The 19212-nt window shown below is 45.5% G+C and overlaps 1 protein-coding gene across 1 annotated transcript in view; it reads right to left on the minus strand.

The window, feature by feature from the left end:
* Positions 1-1512: 1512 nt before the first annotated feature.
* Tnn (tenascin N) overlaps positions 1513-19212 on the minus strand; it is a 60821-nt gene continuing 43121 nt past the window's right edge. The window contains exons 14-19 of the mRNA XM_013015522.1: positions 18582-18714; positions 18018-18169; positions 10372-10468; positions 9319-9486; positions 4337-4500; positions 1513-2280 (exon numbers count right to left, since the gene is read on the minus strand). Of these exons, the coding sequence (XP_012870976.1) occupies positions 2140-2280; positions 4337-4500; positions 9319-9486; positions 10372-10468; positions 18018-18169; positions 18582-18714 (855 nt within the window). The 3' untranslated portion in view covers positions 1513-2139. The remainder of the gene's footprint in view (positions 2281-4336; positions 4501-9318; positions 9487-10371; positions 10469-18017; positions 18170-18581; positions 18715-19212) is intronic.

Consider the following 19212-nt stretch of genomic DNA (forward strand, 5'->3'; position numbering starts at 1 on the left):
TTTTTTCTTTTGTCGGTCATGGTCCTAGACACTGTCCCTCAGCTCTTCAGCTCAAGGCGAGCGCTCTACCCCTTGAGCCACAGCGCCACTTCTGGTTTTCTGGTGGCTCATTGGATAAGAGTCTCACAGGCTTTCCTGCCCAGGCTGGCTTTGAACCTCAATCCTCAGATCTCAGCATCCTGAGTAGTTAGGATTACAGGTGTGAGCCACTGGTGCCCAGTTTACCAATACAACTTTTAAAGGGCACATCTGGCTCACAATCTGTAATCCTACTCAGAAGGCTGAGGATTGCAGCTCAAAGCCAGTCCAGGCATGCAGATCCAAGAGGCTCTCAAGTCCAATTAACCAGCAAAAAGTCAAAAGTGAGGGTGTGGCTCAAGTAGTATAGCCAGCCTGGAGTGAAAGCAAACAAACAACTAAGCAAGAGCTTGAGGCAAAAAAAACAGTCATGGCAAGAAGCTTTGTTACAAACCAAGGCCACAGCCGCCATGCTGCTTCCCCAGCCCTGGATCTGAGCCACTTTGCCAAGGCGGCAGATCCCATCTAAAACACCCGGCACCACCCCTTCCTAGGACTAGCTCAAGAACTTTAAACTGCAGAGGGAAGACCTCTCATCAGCTGGAGGAGATGACTGAGTGCTGACAAGCCACACTGAGGAGCCTTGAAGACACATGAGCGAATCCACTCAGGTTCCGGCCCTAATGCTGAACAAAACGACAAAACGTGCCTGGAGCCAGCGGCTCACGCCTGTAATTGGTCTCAGGAAGGTGAGACCTGAGGATCTCTGTTCAAAGCCAGCCTGGGCAGGGAAGTCCATGAGACTCTTCTCTCCCATGAACGACCAGAAAACCAGAAGTGGTGCTGTGGCTCACCTTGAGCTGAAGAGCTGAGGGACAGCGCCCAGGCCCAGAGTTCAAGCCCCACAACTGACAAAAATTAAAAAGAAAAATAGAGTGTGGGTTGGCATTCACCTGGAAATCCAACCTGGAGAAAGCTAAACAATAACCTACACCCCCAGTCTGAGGGGGAGACATTCATCTTCCGTCCTACCCCTGCACCCCTGCTGCGTCCCAAATACCGTAATTTTCCATCACCCAGGTGAGCCAGCACAGACAGCCAGCGGCCGCCGCAGTGAAGCAACGGCAGCTTCACCTGCGCTCAGGGTCAATGCAGAGTTCAAGCGCACTTACCATGCAACAGAACACAAGGGAACGTTTTTAAATCAAGTGGTTTATTGGTTTGTTTGTTTTCTTGAATAGGAATTTTAAGTTACTTCAATGGTCACTGACTTGACTGTAGAAACCTTCCAAAATGATAGCAAACAATCTGCTACACCAAGAGTCCGGTCTAAGGGCCACATGGTGCGTAGCTTAGAAAACCTAGGGGGTTCAGCAGTGTAGAACCCAAGGAAAGGCACGTGAAGGGGAGTCGGGGAAGAGGTTGAGTAGCAGAGCCAAATTATTTAAAGTCAATATGCATAGTGATTTATTTGCAATACATGAAGATGGAGTGGAGCAGTGGCCATCATAAGCAAGCCCCGGTCTCCAGCACGCTGAAGAGGAGCGGGAACTGAGCCTAAATGGGCGTCTCAGCCCCTCCATTCCTCCCATAATGCCAGCGATTACAAGGGGACAGGATTTACACATTTCCCCTCAAACCCTACGGGGTTGGAACTGGAGCAATATGCATCAGGTTGCCTTAGCCCTGGCTCCTGAATATCTGGTTCTTCTTTCTAGAAGGATCTGGATTACGCAAGCTTTATCTCTAAACAGCAATTTCTAGAGCTTTCTAATTGATGAGGTGCTGAGTGATTGGTATTTTTCCCTAATCTAATCTGTCTATGGCTGGGAGACCTTGCAGGTCCAGTATCGTCCCTTCATCCGCCCATGCGGTGAAACCATGATGTTACTGATTTGCAGCGTCCCCCTCCCCCAGAAGAGATGGGTGAAATGCAACATGGGAGACCTTAAGCTTCAACGCATGGCGACAGTGTGTTCTGTGGACAATCCCGCTATCACAGAATCCAGAAGCTATGAGCCACCTCAGTCCCCAGGCGCCACCACCCGCCCGCCCCAAGCTCACACCGCCCAGCCCCAACCCCAGCTGCTAGTCTCCTGCCAAGATTGCTCATCGGTATCTTCAGAACATTCTCATCTTTCCTGCCAGTGACCTCTTCTTTCTGCCGGAGAAACGATCTCGGCTGTAGCCATGAGGGCGGATTTTCAGTTCCACATAAGGGATGGAGAATTCATGTCCTTTCCACGGCTCCCAGTTCACCCCCTCGGAGAAAGAAAATGCTTCAAGTTAGAGTATAATAGAACCCTTATTTGCCAGTGAGACGTCTCTCTCTCCCTCTCTCTCCCTCCCCCAGTCACTCAGGGTAAAACATCTCTCTTCATTGGTGTCTCTCTATATGCCCCCCTTCCTTTTTAGCCTCCCTGCTTCTTCCCCCATAGGATCCGGGGCTTGAGAATCACATCTGAAAGCACGCGCCCTCTGCTGGGCAGCTGGGTTCATACATGCTGAGACGACCAAATGGGAAGCTGGACTCATGAAGGGATCCCGGGATGTGGTGAGGCCAAAGCAGCCACAAAGTCAACACAGAGGTCAACCTGGCCAACAATCGGCAAAAGTTTCCTCTCACTCTTTGCCTTTCCGAAAAATTAAAGGCAAAAATAAACGTATTAATTGGCCAATTGTGTAAAATCATTTTCAATTTAGACTGTTTAGATATTAGCTCTGGGGGTGACGAATAGGCGGCTCTAAACTAAATTTCATTTTATGTCTTTTGACTGGTGAGCGCAATAATATTTAATTCACTTAATAACCTTGCAACCTGGCCAATAAACAGCCCAAGTGACCAATTTTATGTATTTTAATTTGTGAGGTAAATAATAAACAAGAAGCTAAATGTCTTGCAGACTGTGAAGAGCTCATTAACCAGATGAATGTCTTTTATTAGCAAATATGGGGCTGGTTTAGGGCCTGCTGGCTGCGCATTCCAAATATTTGATCTCTGATCACCAGCGTCTCTGCGCCGTTCCTCACGCTACCACCATAATTCATGAGCTACCCTCCTTGGCGTCCCTAGGGGTGAATTTCTTCTTCACTTTGAAAAAACATACACAGATTTGCAGTCCTCATAGCCTGGTGAAGACCAGAGTAACCAAAAATGTACCTGGACATTGAAAGGGCTAATATCTACAGTTGTATTGGTATAGGCTTCCTGAAGGCCAGGCTCAGGACCTACCATGGGAAAATCAAAACCCAGGGTGGATTTGTGGGGGGCAGAGGATTAAGGACAAGGAGGAGCAAGGATGCAATTTTGAGAAGCTGGGAGGGGATGCCTGGTGGCTGACAGCATCAAGATGATATAGAGGACCGTGGAGGTTCAAGCAGTTATGGATAGGAAAGCTTCAGAGCCAGGACAGAAGAAGAAAAGAACCTGCGGGTCTCTCAGCCCAGGGGCATACACAGATACAGAGACAGGTCCAGCACAGAGTTCTGCACAGACTCGGGGTGGCACCAGCTAAAGTGGATCCGAGAATGGGTGTTTGACCTAAGGCAGAAGAAGTGTCTGTTTTCCTGGTGAACATGGGACTAGAGAGAAATGATGGTCATTTCACGAGGAGAACTGCTAGAAGCATGTCTGGCTATGGACTGAATGTGTCCTTCACTAAAAATGTATTTATAATTTGAGACCCTTGCCCACAATGAGACAGGCCGAAGAAGAAAGTCTTTGGTAGATAATAAATTTAGATGAAATCATGAGGACAGAACCCCTCCATGAGACATAAGAAGAGGAAGAGAATTTTCTTCTCTCTCCCACTTTCTCCCCGCACTGCACCGCTATGGAGGATACAGCTAGATGTACAAGCTGCAAAATGATAGTAAGCCAAGAAGTAAGGTCCTACCAAGACTGAAATCTGCTGGCACTTTCATCACAGATTGTCAAGCCTCTAGAACTATGAGAAATACACATTTGCTGCTCGAATCCCTGGATCTGTCGGGTTTTGTTATAACAGGCCAAGCGGATTACAACATCATCGATGTATGAACTGATCAAATGGATGTGTGTGACCCACAGCACTGGTCTCTTTGTGGCAAGGGTCCACCCAATCTTTCCATTCATCTCCAGTCTTAGAATACAGAGCCTACGCAGCACCAACAAATGGGCAGGGAGGGCCATGTTGACTTCAAAGCTATAAAGCCTGGATCACCAGGTGTCACTAGAAGCCTCAGAAAGAGGAGCCACCGGACTCGCCTGGAGAGAACCCCTAAGGGGAGTGAATGTGGCCAGAGCTCGGAACAGAAAAGATGCTCGCCTGTCCCCTACCTCGCTATGCTTGGTCTCCCCGTATTTGCCATTGGGGTTGGCCAAGTGGCAGTTCTTATACCACCAGCCACCATGATGTGTCAGGGCACAGTTGCTGAGGGCAATATCGTTGTCTCTGTCAAAAGTTGTGAACTTCCATCCATTGTGGTAAGTGAGAGCATCCCCTGTGAGAGAGAAGGAAAGGGAGATGGTCAGCAAAGTCTTCCCAGAAGAGGACCTGTAGGGAAGTGCCAAGGATCCACTCAGCTATGGCTCAGGCACTCACTGCTGTCTCAAAATGGCCAAAATGAGAGTATGGCACACGTTCTCTTGCTGATTTCTCCAGCAGCCTCAGCAACATTGTCACTTGGAAGTTTCTAATCCACATCAAATGTCTGACCACCCCTCAGAAGCATTTCCTCTGTCTTCCTCCCTCTGCATGGCAATCCCTCTCCTCCCAACCAACCAAACCGAAACACCCCGCTTCGTATCCTTGCTTCCATCTTTCCTTCCCGAATCGCTCACACATCCGGCCTCTCTGCCTGCGGCCGCCCCTCCTAACCTCTTCTCCTCTCTGTGGGGCTGTGTTAACCCAACAGCCTTCTTTCTCTCTGGCTTCTCTTCTTCCAGCCCTCTGGAGATCAAAGGCCTGCATCCCATCCTCTCCATCCCAAATCCTACTTCTGACACGGGGAGGGGACTTGCACCTGCTGATTTTACAGGCTTGTTACTCCAAGGAACAATCTCTGATCCCACAGACCAGACCCACCAGGAACCTTCCAGGTCTGGAGTGAACAACTCCTCCTTCTACAGTCAAACCCTCTACTCCTAAGGATGAGGATTCTCCTCACTGAGCCTCCTAACACTTTGTCTCTCTGTGTTTCACACACACACACACACACACACACACACACACACACACACACACCTTCCTCCTTTTCTGTCTCTGTCTCTCTCTTTCACACACACACACACACACACACACACACACACACACATACATACTGAGCTTCTAGAGCCCTTCAGGGACATGTGTACAATTTAGTGCTTCATTACATCCTGTCTGGAATCTGCTTTAATTATTTTACTTGCACTGCACCTATTTCCCTCTCCCATTTGTCATCCCTTTATAAGTTTACTTTCTCTTTCAGCTCATCAAAGGCAATAAGGGCCCCTATCAATCATAAGCTTAATCAAGTTCAGTCCCTGCAATAATGGCGCTTACATTTGTATCTAATCTCTGAGTTCATGGCTCATCTTCACACGTGTGCTCTCACTTGACTCTCCCAGGCCCATGAGGAAGGCAGGCAGCCCCCGGATCCATGAGAAAATGAACTCATAGGGGTTAGACACTGACTGGGTACTTGTTAAAACAGGTTCCACGGTCCACAAATGGCAGAGCCAGAACTCAACTGATCCTGAGAAACTGATTCACCTGTAGCTGCTTTAATCCAACAGGAGACTTCAATTACACTAGCAAAAGCAGGTCATCTCTAATAGCCTACACCAGTAGTTCCCTCATTGTGGTCTTGGGACCAGCAGCATTATAACACCAAAGAACTTGTTAGAATGGGAATTCTCAAGCTCACCTCTGGTCTACAGAACCAGAAAGTACATACATGGTCAGGGGGTGGGGGGGAGCCCTCCAAATGATTCTTATACATGCTGCAACTTTATTCACTCATTCAGAGAAATATATCCTGGACACCTGCTATGCGCTAGCACCTTGCTAGCCTCCGAACATATAAAAATCAGGAAGCAGCAGAAGCTGTGGACCAAGTGGTAGAGCACTAGCCTTGAGCAGAAAAAAATTAAGAAACAGTGCCCAGGCCCTGAGTTCAAGCCCCAATACCAGCACAAGAAAGGAAGAGAGAGGAAGGAGGGAGGAAGGGAGAGAAGGGAGGGAGAGAAGGGAGGGAGGGAGGGGAAGGGAGGGAGGGAGAAAAAGGAGGGAGGAGAAAAAAGAAAGAAAGAAAGAGAAAGAAAGAAAGAAAGAAAAAAGAAAGAAAGAAAGAAAAAAAGAAAGAAGCAGAAGTCTTTGTTCTCAAAATTTAGTTGGGATGAATGGAGAGGGCACATGAAGTGCTGGTAGGGTCTGGAGGTATAGCTCAGTGGTAGAATGTGTACTTTGCAAATGTGAGGCCCTAGATTCAATTCCTGTGCATGCTCCCATGCATGTGCATGTACACACACACACACACACACACACACACACACACACACACACACACACACACCCCGTAGCACTTCGTGCTTAGGGAAGGTCTCAATTTCCCCCTCCAATTCCGTCATTCCAACAGCAGCTGATTTATGTCTCACGCAACAAAGGCAAGAGATGTGAGCACAGGGTCAGAGAGTCCTCCACTCTGACACACCAAAACAGCCTGTCCTCATTAGTTTTTCCCAATCAAAAAAAGCATAGTCACTCTTCCACATATATTTCCCCCTCCCTCCAGACTGCTTGCGGATAGTTAACTACAGCTTGAAATAACACATAATGACTCTCCCCTCGTAACATCTTCTTAATGAACACAGCTTCTCTAACTAGCACTCCAAGTTCCCAGAGATGATTTCTAAGATCTAGGCAGAGACTTTTGGGGTTATCTAACCTTGAATACTGGTTAAAAAGAAAAATAAAGCAGAGCCCAGCCTATGTGGGACACTTTGTTTATTTTTTTTTTGCAGATAGATTTCCTACCTAGTAAGAACTGAAGTCTTTTTAATGTTCAGAGTACAGATGATGACTATATGCATAAAGCAGGAAATAACTTTACTTGGGTCATCAGGCCCCAGCTAAGACAGTATTCTGATTTATTTTCAAGCTTATCTTTCTAAGTAAGACAAAGTTAAGCCAGGTGTGGTAGTGCATACCTATAAATTTGCTCTGGGGCTGCCCATGTCCTGGTTCTAATCAAAGTTTTAAAAACTTGCAGAGCTACACGTGCCTAGTGACTTTTAACTGTTCACCTTCTATTTGAAGGCCTATCTGCTCCACCCCCACCCCTCTCCCCCTGCCCCCCCCCACATGAGCCTTTCCGCATACAGAAGAAAAGCTAAAATTCCTGATTCTACCACTGGAATTCAGGATTTAAAGTAGGAATGACAGTACACATGGGAAGACTAGATGGCTGCCTAAATGCGGTGTGATTTCAGTCTCCCAAGGCTTCCTATTAAAAAAAAGAAGAAGAAGAAGCCATCCTCCACTGATTGGCCCTGTTGGCCTGAACAACTTTCAAATGGGAATTATTCCCTAACCACAGTTAAAATGTAAATTAAGTACCTGGGAGGAGGATCATATTAATTCATAAATATGTTGACTCCTTTTCATTCACTTTCCTATTAGCATCAGCTCATTTGTTGGATTGTGTGAAATAGACCCAGAAAAAGAAAAATTTAACAGTGATGAAAGGAAAGGGGAACGAACAGCCCACAGCCCGCAAGACTGCCCTTGGGAAGTCCCAGAGAGGAGACCAAGAAGGGAGATGTATTCTTGGGGAGACACAGGGGCCAAAAGGACATACTAGCTCCATCAACTGTCCAGAAAAAGGGACTATAAATGGAGACTGAGTGTTTCTCAAGCCTGAGAAAGGCTGAGGCTACCTAGTTAAGAATAGAGAAGAGCTCTACTGATGGACACACACACACACAATTACACATCTCTGAGAAATTTTGTATTAGTCATTGGCAAGTCCAGATCAAGTCCCCGCACTCAGGTTCTGTTCGTAGTCATCTGCCGTCAGAGGTCTTTGAGTGGTCAGTTTTGAGAAGCCGTCAAAAGTACATCCCGATCCCTTGCTTGCACGCAGCCCTTGCTCTCCCATAGGCTCCTGCAGACCCAGGGAGCTCTTGCTTTTCTGCTTCCCACCGGGGTGAGCTCTTCCTTCTGAGCCAGCTCCAGCCTATGTCCTGTAGGGAGCTTCCTCCTGCCACCGACTCCTCAGTTTACCCTTCTCCACTCCCTGGCTCTTCCTTCACTTGCCTGACTGCAAAAGTTACCCCGCATACATTGTTTTAATGCCAGCCCTGGGGCTTGAACAAAAGGCCTGGGTGCTGACTCTGAGTTTTGTTTTTTTGTTTGTTTGTTTTTTCTCAAGGTTAACACTCTACCACTTGAGCCCCAGTTCCGCTTTTGGTTTCTATTGGTTAATTGGAGAGAAGAGTCCCATAGATTTTCCTGCCTGGGCTGGATTGGAACTGTAATTCTCAGATCTCAGTCTCCTGCGTAGCTGGGATTCTAGGTGCAAGCCACCAGCTGGCTTGCCTTGTATTTTTATTCCTCTCTTTACATGTGAGTCTGAGAGAGAATGTATCTTACCCAGTCAGCTGGTAGCATGTTCCCACAGTTATTCCAAAGTCAGAATGGTCTTACTTTGTCTAAATACAGACTTTAAAATGTTAACATCAAAGCAATAAACTCATGACATCTCTTCTTAAATAAAATATTTCCTGGTATAACTCCAGCATTTTAGTCACGATGCTGAATTTTGCTCATTTCCTTCACAATGAACACAGTGTCAACTGGCTGAAATCCAATGAGCAGCTAATGGAGGCTAAAGATTCCCTGCTTTCAGCGAAAGTGTTCATTGCCGTGGTCGCGGCTGTATTAAGCTAATGAGACCTATAGTTCTTATTATTTGAATCAGCACTTTCATTTTCTGTCTTTAAATAGTTACGCGCGCACATACACACACACACACACACACACTGCTACACAGACAAAGATGACAGTATTGCTGAAGCCTAACAAAAATTTGAACACATCATGGAATGTGTCACACACACTCACTTCCTCAGCTAATTTGTCAATCCTGAATCAATAGAGCATAATAGGAGCATGTGGTTGAGGAATGGTCATTAATTGTAACAACTTGGTTTACCCTCAACCCTTGTCGAATAGAACAATTCTCTTCCACAGAACAATATTTTGATCCCCAGATACCTGGTAACCCAGTCCTCGAACAACAAAAAGCAAGCGCACCGTGGGCGTGAGGAAGCCCTCTTACCTGCTGTGCCCCTGTATTTCCCCACTGACAGCTTATATCGTTCCTTGCTGGAGGCCACTTGGAAGAAATCATACACCGCGTAGGCAGATTCATTGGAAGTCTGTAAATCCGCCCTCACCTCATACCGGGTAGGAGTGCCAGTGGTGAGATTGTGCAGCTTGTCAAGGCCTGAAAGCAAGAAATGGAATTTCAATAGCCTATCAATCTCTGTGTGCGTGTGTGTGCGCACACACGCACACGCGCATGCACACGTGCACATGCACCTGTGTGCACACACGCGTGCATTCGCCATTTGCTTCTGAGATTCATAGGGCCAAAAGTCACCTTAGCCTTTGTCTTTTCTGCTAATAAGTGAGGATTGCTAATTTCCTTGCCCATTTATTTGTTGGCACTGTTAACTCTAATGACCTCTATGGAAGGGCTCTGTAGAATAGCTCTGCCCACTAGCTCCATCTCTCTGAGACAGAAGCAACTCTATTTATCATCCACACATCTCACAAATAAAAGAGCAGATCAGCTACTCATTCTCAGCCCTGTGAAGATATCTTGGTCTCAGGCAAACTGTAGATATCATCTACTCCGTGCAGATTTCATGTTCTGAATTGCGCATTTCCCAACTGGTGCTTTTTTGGCTATTTCGCTGTCTGTGAACATCTGCTCCAGAAGAGAGCAGAGGGAGAAGGGGAAAACTAATACCCACAAGGTCTGGCGTTACTAGCAGAATCACAGGGGCTGCTAGAAAGTCATCCCAAGAAGAAGCCAGGATCCCAAATCAATGAACTCTTTCTATTACTGTGATTTGTTGTTGTTTTTAAAGGAAAAAAAACTAGGCCCCAGGCAGCCCTAATAGAGCTAAATACAGACTAAAATCCTACTTCTTCACAGACCCAGAGTGCAATACGGCCTGCCCACGAACATAGCCACATTTACACAGTGTCACTGTCGCTTGGACACCTCTTGGAATGTTGTAAGCTTCCTCAAGCTGCCGGATCGGCTAGTCAAGAGGGCAATTATCAGCCCACACACCCAGCTCCTGATTCTTAGGTGTCATACCAAGCCAGAACTCTTTCATGGGATCCCCAAAGCCTTCCACATAGCTCCGCCAACGCTTGAAGAAATCCAGCTGCCCGGTGTTCCGTCTCTGGAAGACCTGAGAAAAGAAATGCAAACCTCACTCTGATACTCTGATCAGATAACTAAGTAGAAGGGGAATAGTACGTGTATTTCCCAACGTGTTGCTGGGAGATGAGAGGAATCTGCATTACATTGACTTCCTCGAGTAGCTCATCTTCATTTTTTAGAAAGGATCTTAATCAGAGATTCAATATATTTGTCTACTATGACAATAAGTGATCTCTAGATGGTAAAACGTACCTAGTACTTCACAGAGGATTTTTTCCCTTAAGAAATTTCAATTATAGAGCACAGAAAAACTCAGGGAACTAGGTTAGTTCCTAGTGATGGGTTCTAAAGGACAGAACAGACCAGACTTTTGCTAGTTCTGATCTGAAACCTTCAACAACTATTCAACTCAACTGGGACACGTTGTATTTATATGTTGTCTTTCCTCCCCTGCTCCCCCCAGAATTAGTTCCCTTCACTTCTAACGTAACAAGCATTGAATATTTATAGAGAAAAAAATTCATCCAACAAGTATTTGTTGTGTATCAACTATGCAAAAAGGCACAATACAAGATGATGTACAAAACCAATAAACCAGAAATGGTCTCTGCCCTTGTAGAGCTAATAGATCAGTAAACAAAATAGACAGACTGAGTAATCAAATAAAAGATGCAATTTAACCATGACAAAGGCTATGAAGGAAATATACAATAGGATGTGAGAACATAAAACAGGAGAACCTAATCAAGGAGCCAGAAAAGCTCCCTTGGGGAAGTAGCTGAGAGATGCAGGATACGTAAGGGGGGGGGGGGGGAAACAACAACAAAGAGTCAGAAGCTAGGTGGTTGGGAATCTGGGTTTGGTTAGGAAGGAGTGAGAAGGAAGGCTAAAAAAACAAGCAAGAGTCAGTGCTGGTGGAGCTTTTTAGTAAGCATTGCTGAAGATGTTAGCCCATTGTACGAGCAATGAGAGTTACTGATGGCTTCTAGGCTGGAAATGAAACTGTTCATATTTACATACTGCTGAGATCCATCTCTAATTTCAGTGTAGAGAACAGACTAGCCAGGAACAAGAGTGGAAGAGAGGGAACTAGTTAGGAGGCAACTTCAATGGACAGGTAAAAGAGGACAGTAGCTTGGATTACCTTACCCTAAGGACAGACAGAAGAAGACAGAAGGTAAACTTGACAGGCAGGATAATAGAACATGAGTAGAGGGGCTGGGAAGATGGCTCAGTGGTAGAGTGCTTGCCATGCATGCATGAGGCCCTGGGTTCGATTCCTCAGTACCACATAAGCAGAAAAAGCCAGAAGTGGTGCTGCGGCTCAAGTGGTAGAGTGCTAGCCTACAGCTGAAGAGCTGAGGGACAGCGCCCAGGCCCAGAGTTCAGGCCCCACGACTGGCAAAAAAAAAAAAAAAAATAGAACATGAGTGGAAAGAAAAGGGAATCAAACACAATTCTTCCCATTTGGCTTCAAAAACTGGATGACCATTCATTATCATTCAGAAAGGAGGTTCCAAGAAAGGATAGATTTCCTTGTCATGAGCTCATTTGGAGACTTGGTGTGAATTCTTTGCATGTGAATGAAGATGTCACCTTGACAACTAGATGCCAGGGCTGGAGTTCTGCAGAGACTTTTAAGGTGGGAGTGTATTCTCCAGAAGCCCAGAAGGTTTCCTTTTCAGCTTCCCTTGCAGCTACGTAGAAGCCATGTGATTACTCATAGCACCGAGAGTGTTGCTAGGAGGACAGGATAAACAGGTGACGTTTTCCATGTTCTCTTCCATTACCACATGCTATGGTGAAGGCTACATGTTGAAATGGCAGAGCCACAGGATAGAAGCAGCCTAAATCTCTGTGTCACCCGGCTACCAAACCTACAATAGATATTGTCCACGTGAACAAAAAGGCTCACGTGTTAGATTGTTGCATTTGTACTGTATCATAACCCATTCCATCTCATTGAATATGGAGAGACACTGGAACAGACATGGAGAAATCAAATCATGCAGAAGGATGAGGTAACATGGGAAGGAAATAGGAGTTAAGAAGTGATAACAGAAAATGATCCAGGATCAAGACTTAGGTATATTTAATAGACATGTGTACAATGATGATTTCATTAGGGAGAGAGAAGAAGCAACTAGAACTATAGGAAGAAAACTAGATGCTTGTAGAAGCAGAGAAGCCACTGAGAGACATAATGGTCAATAGTGTCAAATACTAATGAGAGGTGAAGGAACGAGAGAGCAAAACTGGTGCTAGAATTTATGCCATGGGAATGACCAATCACTTTAGCAAGAGAAATGTAATATAATATAAACATTAGGGAAATGGAAGGGAGAAGACACAAAAGGCTACCTGCCAGGCCTTGGTGGCTCACACCTACAATCCTAAGGGAGACTGGGATCTGAGAATCCCTGTTTAAAGTCAGCCTACACAGAAATGTCCAAAAGACTCTTATCTCCACTAAACCAGAAAAATAGCCAGAAGTGGAGGCATACTCAAGTCACAGAGCACCAGTCCTTGAGCAAAAGGGACAACTGGAAAGAAAACATGAGACCCTGAGTTCAAGCCCCAGTACCAGCACAAAAATAAATAATAAAATCAAATAGAGAAGCTGGTAATAAAATAATAAAATAGAGAAGCTGTTATTTCTCCTCAGAGCAAACTTTTATATGAAGTAAACTTGAAGAGTGCTTATGACCTGAAAACACTTGGGAACACTCTTGGAGTTGCCACATATAATTCCACTTGAGCATAAAAGCCAAGCTAAAGGCTGTCCTAACCAACCTCACAAGTGACTACCACTTCCCAAAATCTACACTTGCTTCTTTCTCTCTGCTTAGTTTCCTTTGTATTCATTCAAATACAGATTTCCCAGCATAAAACCTACTATCTCTGCTTTTTATCAGCATATGTCCTGAAGTAAAACACGTGATTTTGAATATGGCCAGGAAAAATTTCTAAATCTCTGTTTTTCTCTGGGAAGAGTGATAGAGGGAGAGAAGAGAAGAACAGAGAAGCCCACAGCCATGTAGAATCTCCCCTTGGGTGCTCACTTTTGACTCCCTCTGAAGCACCTGTCCAGCTGTGCTGGTCCAAGAAGTGCTGAACTATGGCACCAGTAAGTGGATGGGGGAAAGTTCTAGACTTTGAGACAGCCACAGACCCTCCCTGGCAGGAAGTGGTGAGTCAGTCTTTTGCTCCTGACCTTCAGTAAGTTTATTTTGAAACAGGAATGGAAGTGGGTAAGCAAAGTGGCTAGGAAGACTCAATGAGATGATGCGTGTCCTAGAAAAATGTCCTATATGTGAGGAAGAGAGCTGCTGAGCAGAATTTAGAAATAATCACGGAAAATCATTACACACTACATTAGCACTGCTGCTCTCACCCTTCTTCTTCTCAAGTGTCTACTGTTAACGCTGCCCTGTTCTTTGGGCTTCTTTCTTTCTTCTTCATTCATCTGCTAGGTATAACCATCATTTATCAAGCATCTATTGAGTGCTGGCTCTAGGGAAAGTATATAGGACGCCATTTTACAGATGGGCAGTCCAGAAAAAGTAACCAGAGTTATACAGCTAGTTATTTAGTGGCTGTGGAAGATCTTCTGACCTTTCAGTTAGAAAGTCTGAAAATACCAACTCTGCCAAGTCTATTTGCCAAATAGCACTTCTCTGACTTGAAGATTTATTTCCTAGCAATGTGCCTAGGCCACTCCTTTCCCAGGACTCTTTCTCTTATACACTGTGGAATCCTAGGACAGATGGAGGACTGATATTTTTTGCTCCATATCTATCATGTCAAATCTTATTTCCACTACAAGGCCGAGCTTAAGTCCAAGCTCACCCTACTGAGGATGAGTGCATTATAAAGGCATTTGCTTTCTGTCTCCAGCCAATGAGCACAATGCTCAAGCATAATAAGAGCTTTCCAGGTGATTAAAAAATACTAAGAATGTTCCAGCTTAGCCAGAGAAGCTTATTCTGGTGCTCGAGGAACAGCTGTAGACTTAACTAGCTATGTCCTTGGGTAAGTTAGTTAGCCTTGACAAACTTCACTCATTTAAATTGTCAGATCAAGATATCAATAATGGAGATGTCAGTTTGTTAATCTATCTCCCACTTCTATTCTCAGCCAAATATACAATCTCCTTAGAGTAATACAAAGATTGAGAAGGTACATTGCATTCAATGAAGATGCTACCATGAACCCCCCCTTGAAGAGCTAATGTATGCTAATAAAAATCTATATTTTTAAAAAAATTAAGTTTACCTGGGCACTACTGCCTCATACCTTCTCAGGAGGCTGAGAGCTAAGAAGGGCAGTTCAAAACAAGCCAAGTCAGGAAATCTGTGAAATGCAATTAACCACCAAAAAGCAATAGTAAAACTGCAGCTCAAGTGGTAGAGTGCTAACCTTGAGTGAAAAAGCTCAGGGAACATGTCCAAGACCTGAGTTCAAGCCACAGTACCAGGACAAAACACAAGTCTCTGCTGATTTAAGATGTCCATAGAGCCTTTGTGCAGGGTATGATGGGCTTATATCAGGACTTCTACTGTGAGCTAGATCATTAAATCATAGTAAATCATAAAATAGTTACCCCAGAGTTTGTCACATATAGAAAACAATATGTTATTATTATATCTCAGAAAATATGAGTTTGTACTGTATTGTACCAAGGGACCATTTATACCTCTTGATAAGGCATCCTTAAATGAGTCACTCATAATCTAGTCTATTCTTACTTGGAGATGAAAACACTCAATAACAAACTGTTTGAGAATAACAAAACCCCCTTACAAATACGTCTTAAGAGAAAAAAAATTCTTTATGTCTGGTTCTATACCCCGGAGTTGTCAGTGTCTTAAATGACTAAATCAGGAGTAAAAAAAAAAATCGTAAATTGCATTTAAATGCCTGTGGAAAGAGCCTCTAATGCAGCCCTTAAGACTTTCAAGATGGAAAGCAGAGATGGAAATATGTGAGACAGTTAAGTGTTCCCTGATGTTCTTTCCAGCCTCCCACCAGCGGCCTTGGTTGCCTCGGGGCAAAGCTCTTCTGCTTGTTCATCAGATTGAGCTCTGGCTGCCAGGACTGAGAAGAATTTCCTTAAAAGGATTTAAAAGCTCAAAAGAGGGGCTAGGCATGGTGGCTCACAGCTGTAATCCTGGCAGATAGGAGGATCATGACTAGAGGCCAGCCAAAGCCGCCCCCCCCCCACACACACACAAAGGGTGAGACAAATCTCCAAAAAAAAGAAAAAAGAAAGAAAGGAGTCTGGGGGAAAGAGGCAGACAGGATGGGGGACAAAGATGAAAGGGAAAACTGATCAAGACATACTGAACACACAGACCTGCTGATTTGTAACTCCCTGTATAACCATTTGAAGTTTATGGGGGGAAAAAATTAAGCTGGGTTTGGTGGCACATATCTAAAATCCCAGCTACACAGGAGGCAGAGGAGGAAGATCTTGCTCCAAAGCCAGCCCCCTAGCAAAAGCCTCTTTCTGACAAATAAAAGCAAAATGGGGTGGGGGCATGACCTAAGTAGTAGAGTGCCTGTCTAGCAATCAAAAGTTCTCAAATTTACACCCTTGGACCACCACCAAAAAAGGTCACACCTTTAGTCCTAACTACTCTGGAAGCTGACATTGGGAAAACCAAGGTTCAAGGACAGCCTATTCAGAAAAGTTTGTGAGATCCCTTCCCAAAGAAGAGCTAGACCTGGTTTATCATAAGGAGATCATGCCCAGGTGCATCCAGACAGGAAGTGAGACTCTTAACTCAAAAGCAGTCAACAAAAAACAGAGGCATGGCTCAGAAGTAAGAGCACTTGCTAAACAAACACAACGACTGGAGTTCAAACCATAGTACCACCCCCAAAAATAAAAAGCTCAAAAGAAGCAATGCATCATTAGTTATAGTTCAGTAACAGAAGACTCTTCAGCCCAAAACAAACAAACAAACAAACAAACATAGCAGGTGTCAGTGACAGTTGAGGTGGTTTTCAAATGCTACATGTGTTCTGGAGAATGTGATCCTCAGGAGAATTCTACAGAGTCCAAAAAACAATTGAAAAAAAATAAAACAGAGTGAGACTGCTGTTGGTTACGACGAGGAGTTGCGTTCGCATTTATAAAACTGGGCTCTGGGTTTGACTCATGGTCATCTTCACGGGCAGATAGATGTAGATGGCAAACCTCCGGGAAGCAGAGTAAGTTTTAGTCTGATTTGCTCATTGCTGGATCTTAAGCAAATAAAACAGGTCCTGACACATAGTAGGCACTGGGTATTTGTGTCATAAATCATGGGTTCCCCAGGTATATAAATCACTTTCTAAGGTTGCCTTGGGTAAATGTCCCCTTCCCTGTGTGAGCTTGGTTTTTCGAGGGCGAGGCTAGACGGATACCAGCATCCTGGCAATGGTCAATTACAGGCACAATGGCAGGAAATTGGGCTTCGGGCCCAAAGGGACAGAATGCTTAGCGTTACAATGGTGCTGATGAAAAGCAGCAGGTACAGCGCACTGGGTCTGCTCAGGTGGAAGACCTCCCATGTCACGCTCTGCTCTGTTATTTTACAAATCAATTCGGAATTTCCCGCAGCCAAGCCAATGGCTGCCTTTCAGCCGTCAGGTGCCACTGTGCAGATAATAAGTTTCTTCATTGCTGCTCATCAGATGGTATCATTTTACCCATGGCTGCTCAAGCATCTTTGGCTTCCCAAATCCCAGAGCAAATGTGTAAATGAATAGAGCCTGAACAGCACAAAATTACACTCTCTTTCCCACAATGGGGTGCGAAGGCACAGCAGGTGAAGGCTGCTGCCGGCCCTGGACAGGCGCGGAGCCCCTCTATCCTCAGGCACAGAGAGAAGCGGGAGGGAGATGGAAGGATCCGTTTGCAATAGTCAAAGGCAGCTCTTCATGTAATTGGATCAGGCACCCAATCCAAGAAGATGCCACGTGGTTTAAGCAGACAACAGCGAAGAGAAAAGAAAAGGTCGGCGTAGCAGGACCATGGGAACATTGCCTAACAGTCCCTCATTCAGGCATTAGTCTTTTCAATCAAACCGCCAAAGGTCTCATCCCTGTTCTGTGAAGCCAAGATGTAGAACCTCAGGTCAGAGACCTGAACCCTCAAAAAAAACAAGCTACACATTTACCTTGGATGACCCAGGGAAGAACAATGAACTAGAAGGCTAGAGTCCTGAACGCTGCGGCTCAGTCAAGGCCCAGTGAATGACGCAGAACTAAGAATCCTCTCTTGCTTACTGTAGAGCCGTTGTGTGAGGCCTCTGCTTATGAAAGTGCTTTGAAGAGGGTAGAGGAGAAGCAGCAATCATGTCCAGCATTATCAGAGGATGATGAGCCCTCAAGCCTGCATCATCACCAGCCCCGGTTCAACCAAACCTGTTCTATGACCAAGTCCTAAATTCCATCCTTATATGGGATAGGATCGCTCTCAAACCAGCTGCAAGCCACCAAACCTCCTCTCCCACGGGTGGCTATGACCAGCTCCTTGTGTGCAGAAATAAGGCCCTGCATGGAGCCCCCCGAGGCTCTCTGGGACTCACAATCCAGCCGCCTCCATCCGTATCCATGTCACAGTACACCTGCATGGGCCGGCTCGCGTCGCCATTGAGGTAGATGGTGTAGAGGCCGCTGGCAGCGTTGCTGTTCTGCTGCACCTGGGTGCAATCCGAGGGGTGTGGGAAACGGGCATCAACTGGGAGCCAAGCAGAGCGACAATGTCATTAGAACAAAGGCGAGGAAGAGGGCGGGTAGGGCTTTTAGCCGCTTTTCTATGTGTAGGGCTATTTGTTTTGTTGGGAAACTATTTCACAACCTTCTCCTATTTCACTCCCCTCAGCTCTTCAGTCTCACTCACTCTGTCCACCTCCAACACTGCAAATCCCCAATCCATCACTCCCACCCCCAACTCAATCCTCCCACAACACACCTTATTCTCCAGTTCACCCTCCTCCTTAGAGATAAATTCCCTTTGAACCAATAACTCCATCTTCACTTGCCCAAGCCTCAAAAACACCACCCTAAGCCTGCATCTACTTGCTCCTTCCTGGCTTCTCCAATGAGGATCCTCTAGTGCGCTGTCCCCTCAAAACTGGATTCTGTGTTACCTGTGGAGAGGGTGGTGGACACACTCTTGCTCCGGCGATCGCCCTTAAAGGCAACCAAAGAGGCAGGGTAGGTGACGCCCTGCTCCAGGCCTTGCAACTCAAACCTCTGCTCGCCCCTTTGGAGCCTCACCTCCTGCCAACCAACAGAGAAGATGGTGAGGGATTCAGTTTCTTTAACAGAGCACTCCCTGATACGATGGACAGAGGCCTCCTAGGATTCACAAGGCAGCCCCAAGTCACAGTCCATGCCAGATACTGCTGTGCTATGCAGATTCAGCACTGCCAAAAGGCACACGCCCCGGCTGGCACCAGCCAGCTCTCCGGCCTTCACATGCTGACTATAGCCACAGATGCTAAAAAGGGAGAGAGAACGAGTCATGGATTATCTGAGAGAGTGGGCAATAGTTGGTATTTTAATAAATCCTCATGAAACCTGCCTTATTTCCTCTCTAAGCTAACTCACCTGGCAGGACTGTCATAAACATTCACTGTCGTAGTGACTACATCCAAGCATCCTGCCTTTTTTGACTTCTCCTTTCTTTCTTCCTTGCTAAGGAAAAAGAATTATAATTTTCTACTCTAGGAAGTTTACAAAAATATTCTGGCTTTCAGATTCAAGAAGAAAGTAAGA

The sequence above is a fragment of the Dipodomys ordii genome, unplaced genomic scaffold, assembly GCF_000151885.1.
Source record: "Dipodomys ordii isolate 6190 unplaced genomic scaffold, Dord_2.0 Scaffold27, whole genome shotgun sequence".
NCBI lineage: Eukaryota > Metazoa > Chordata > Mammalia > Rodentia > Heteromyidae > Dipodomys > Dipodomys ordii.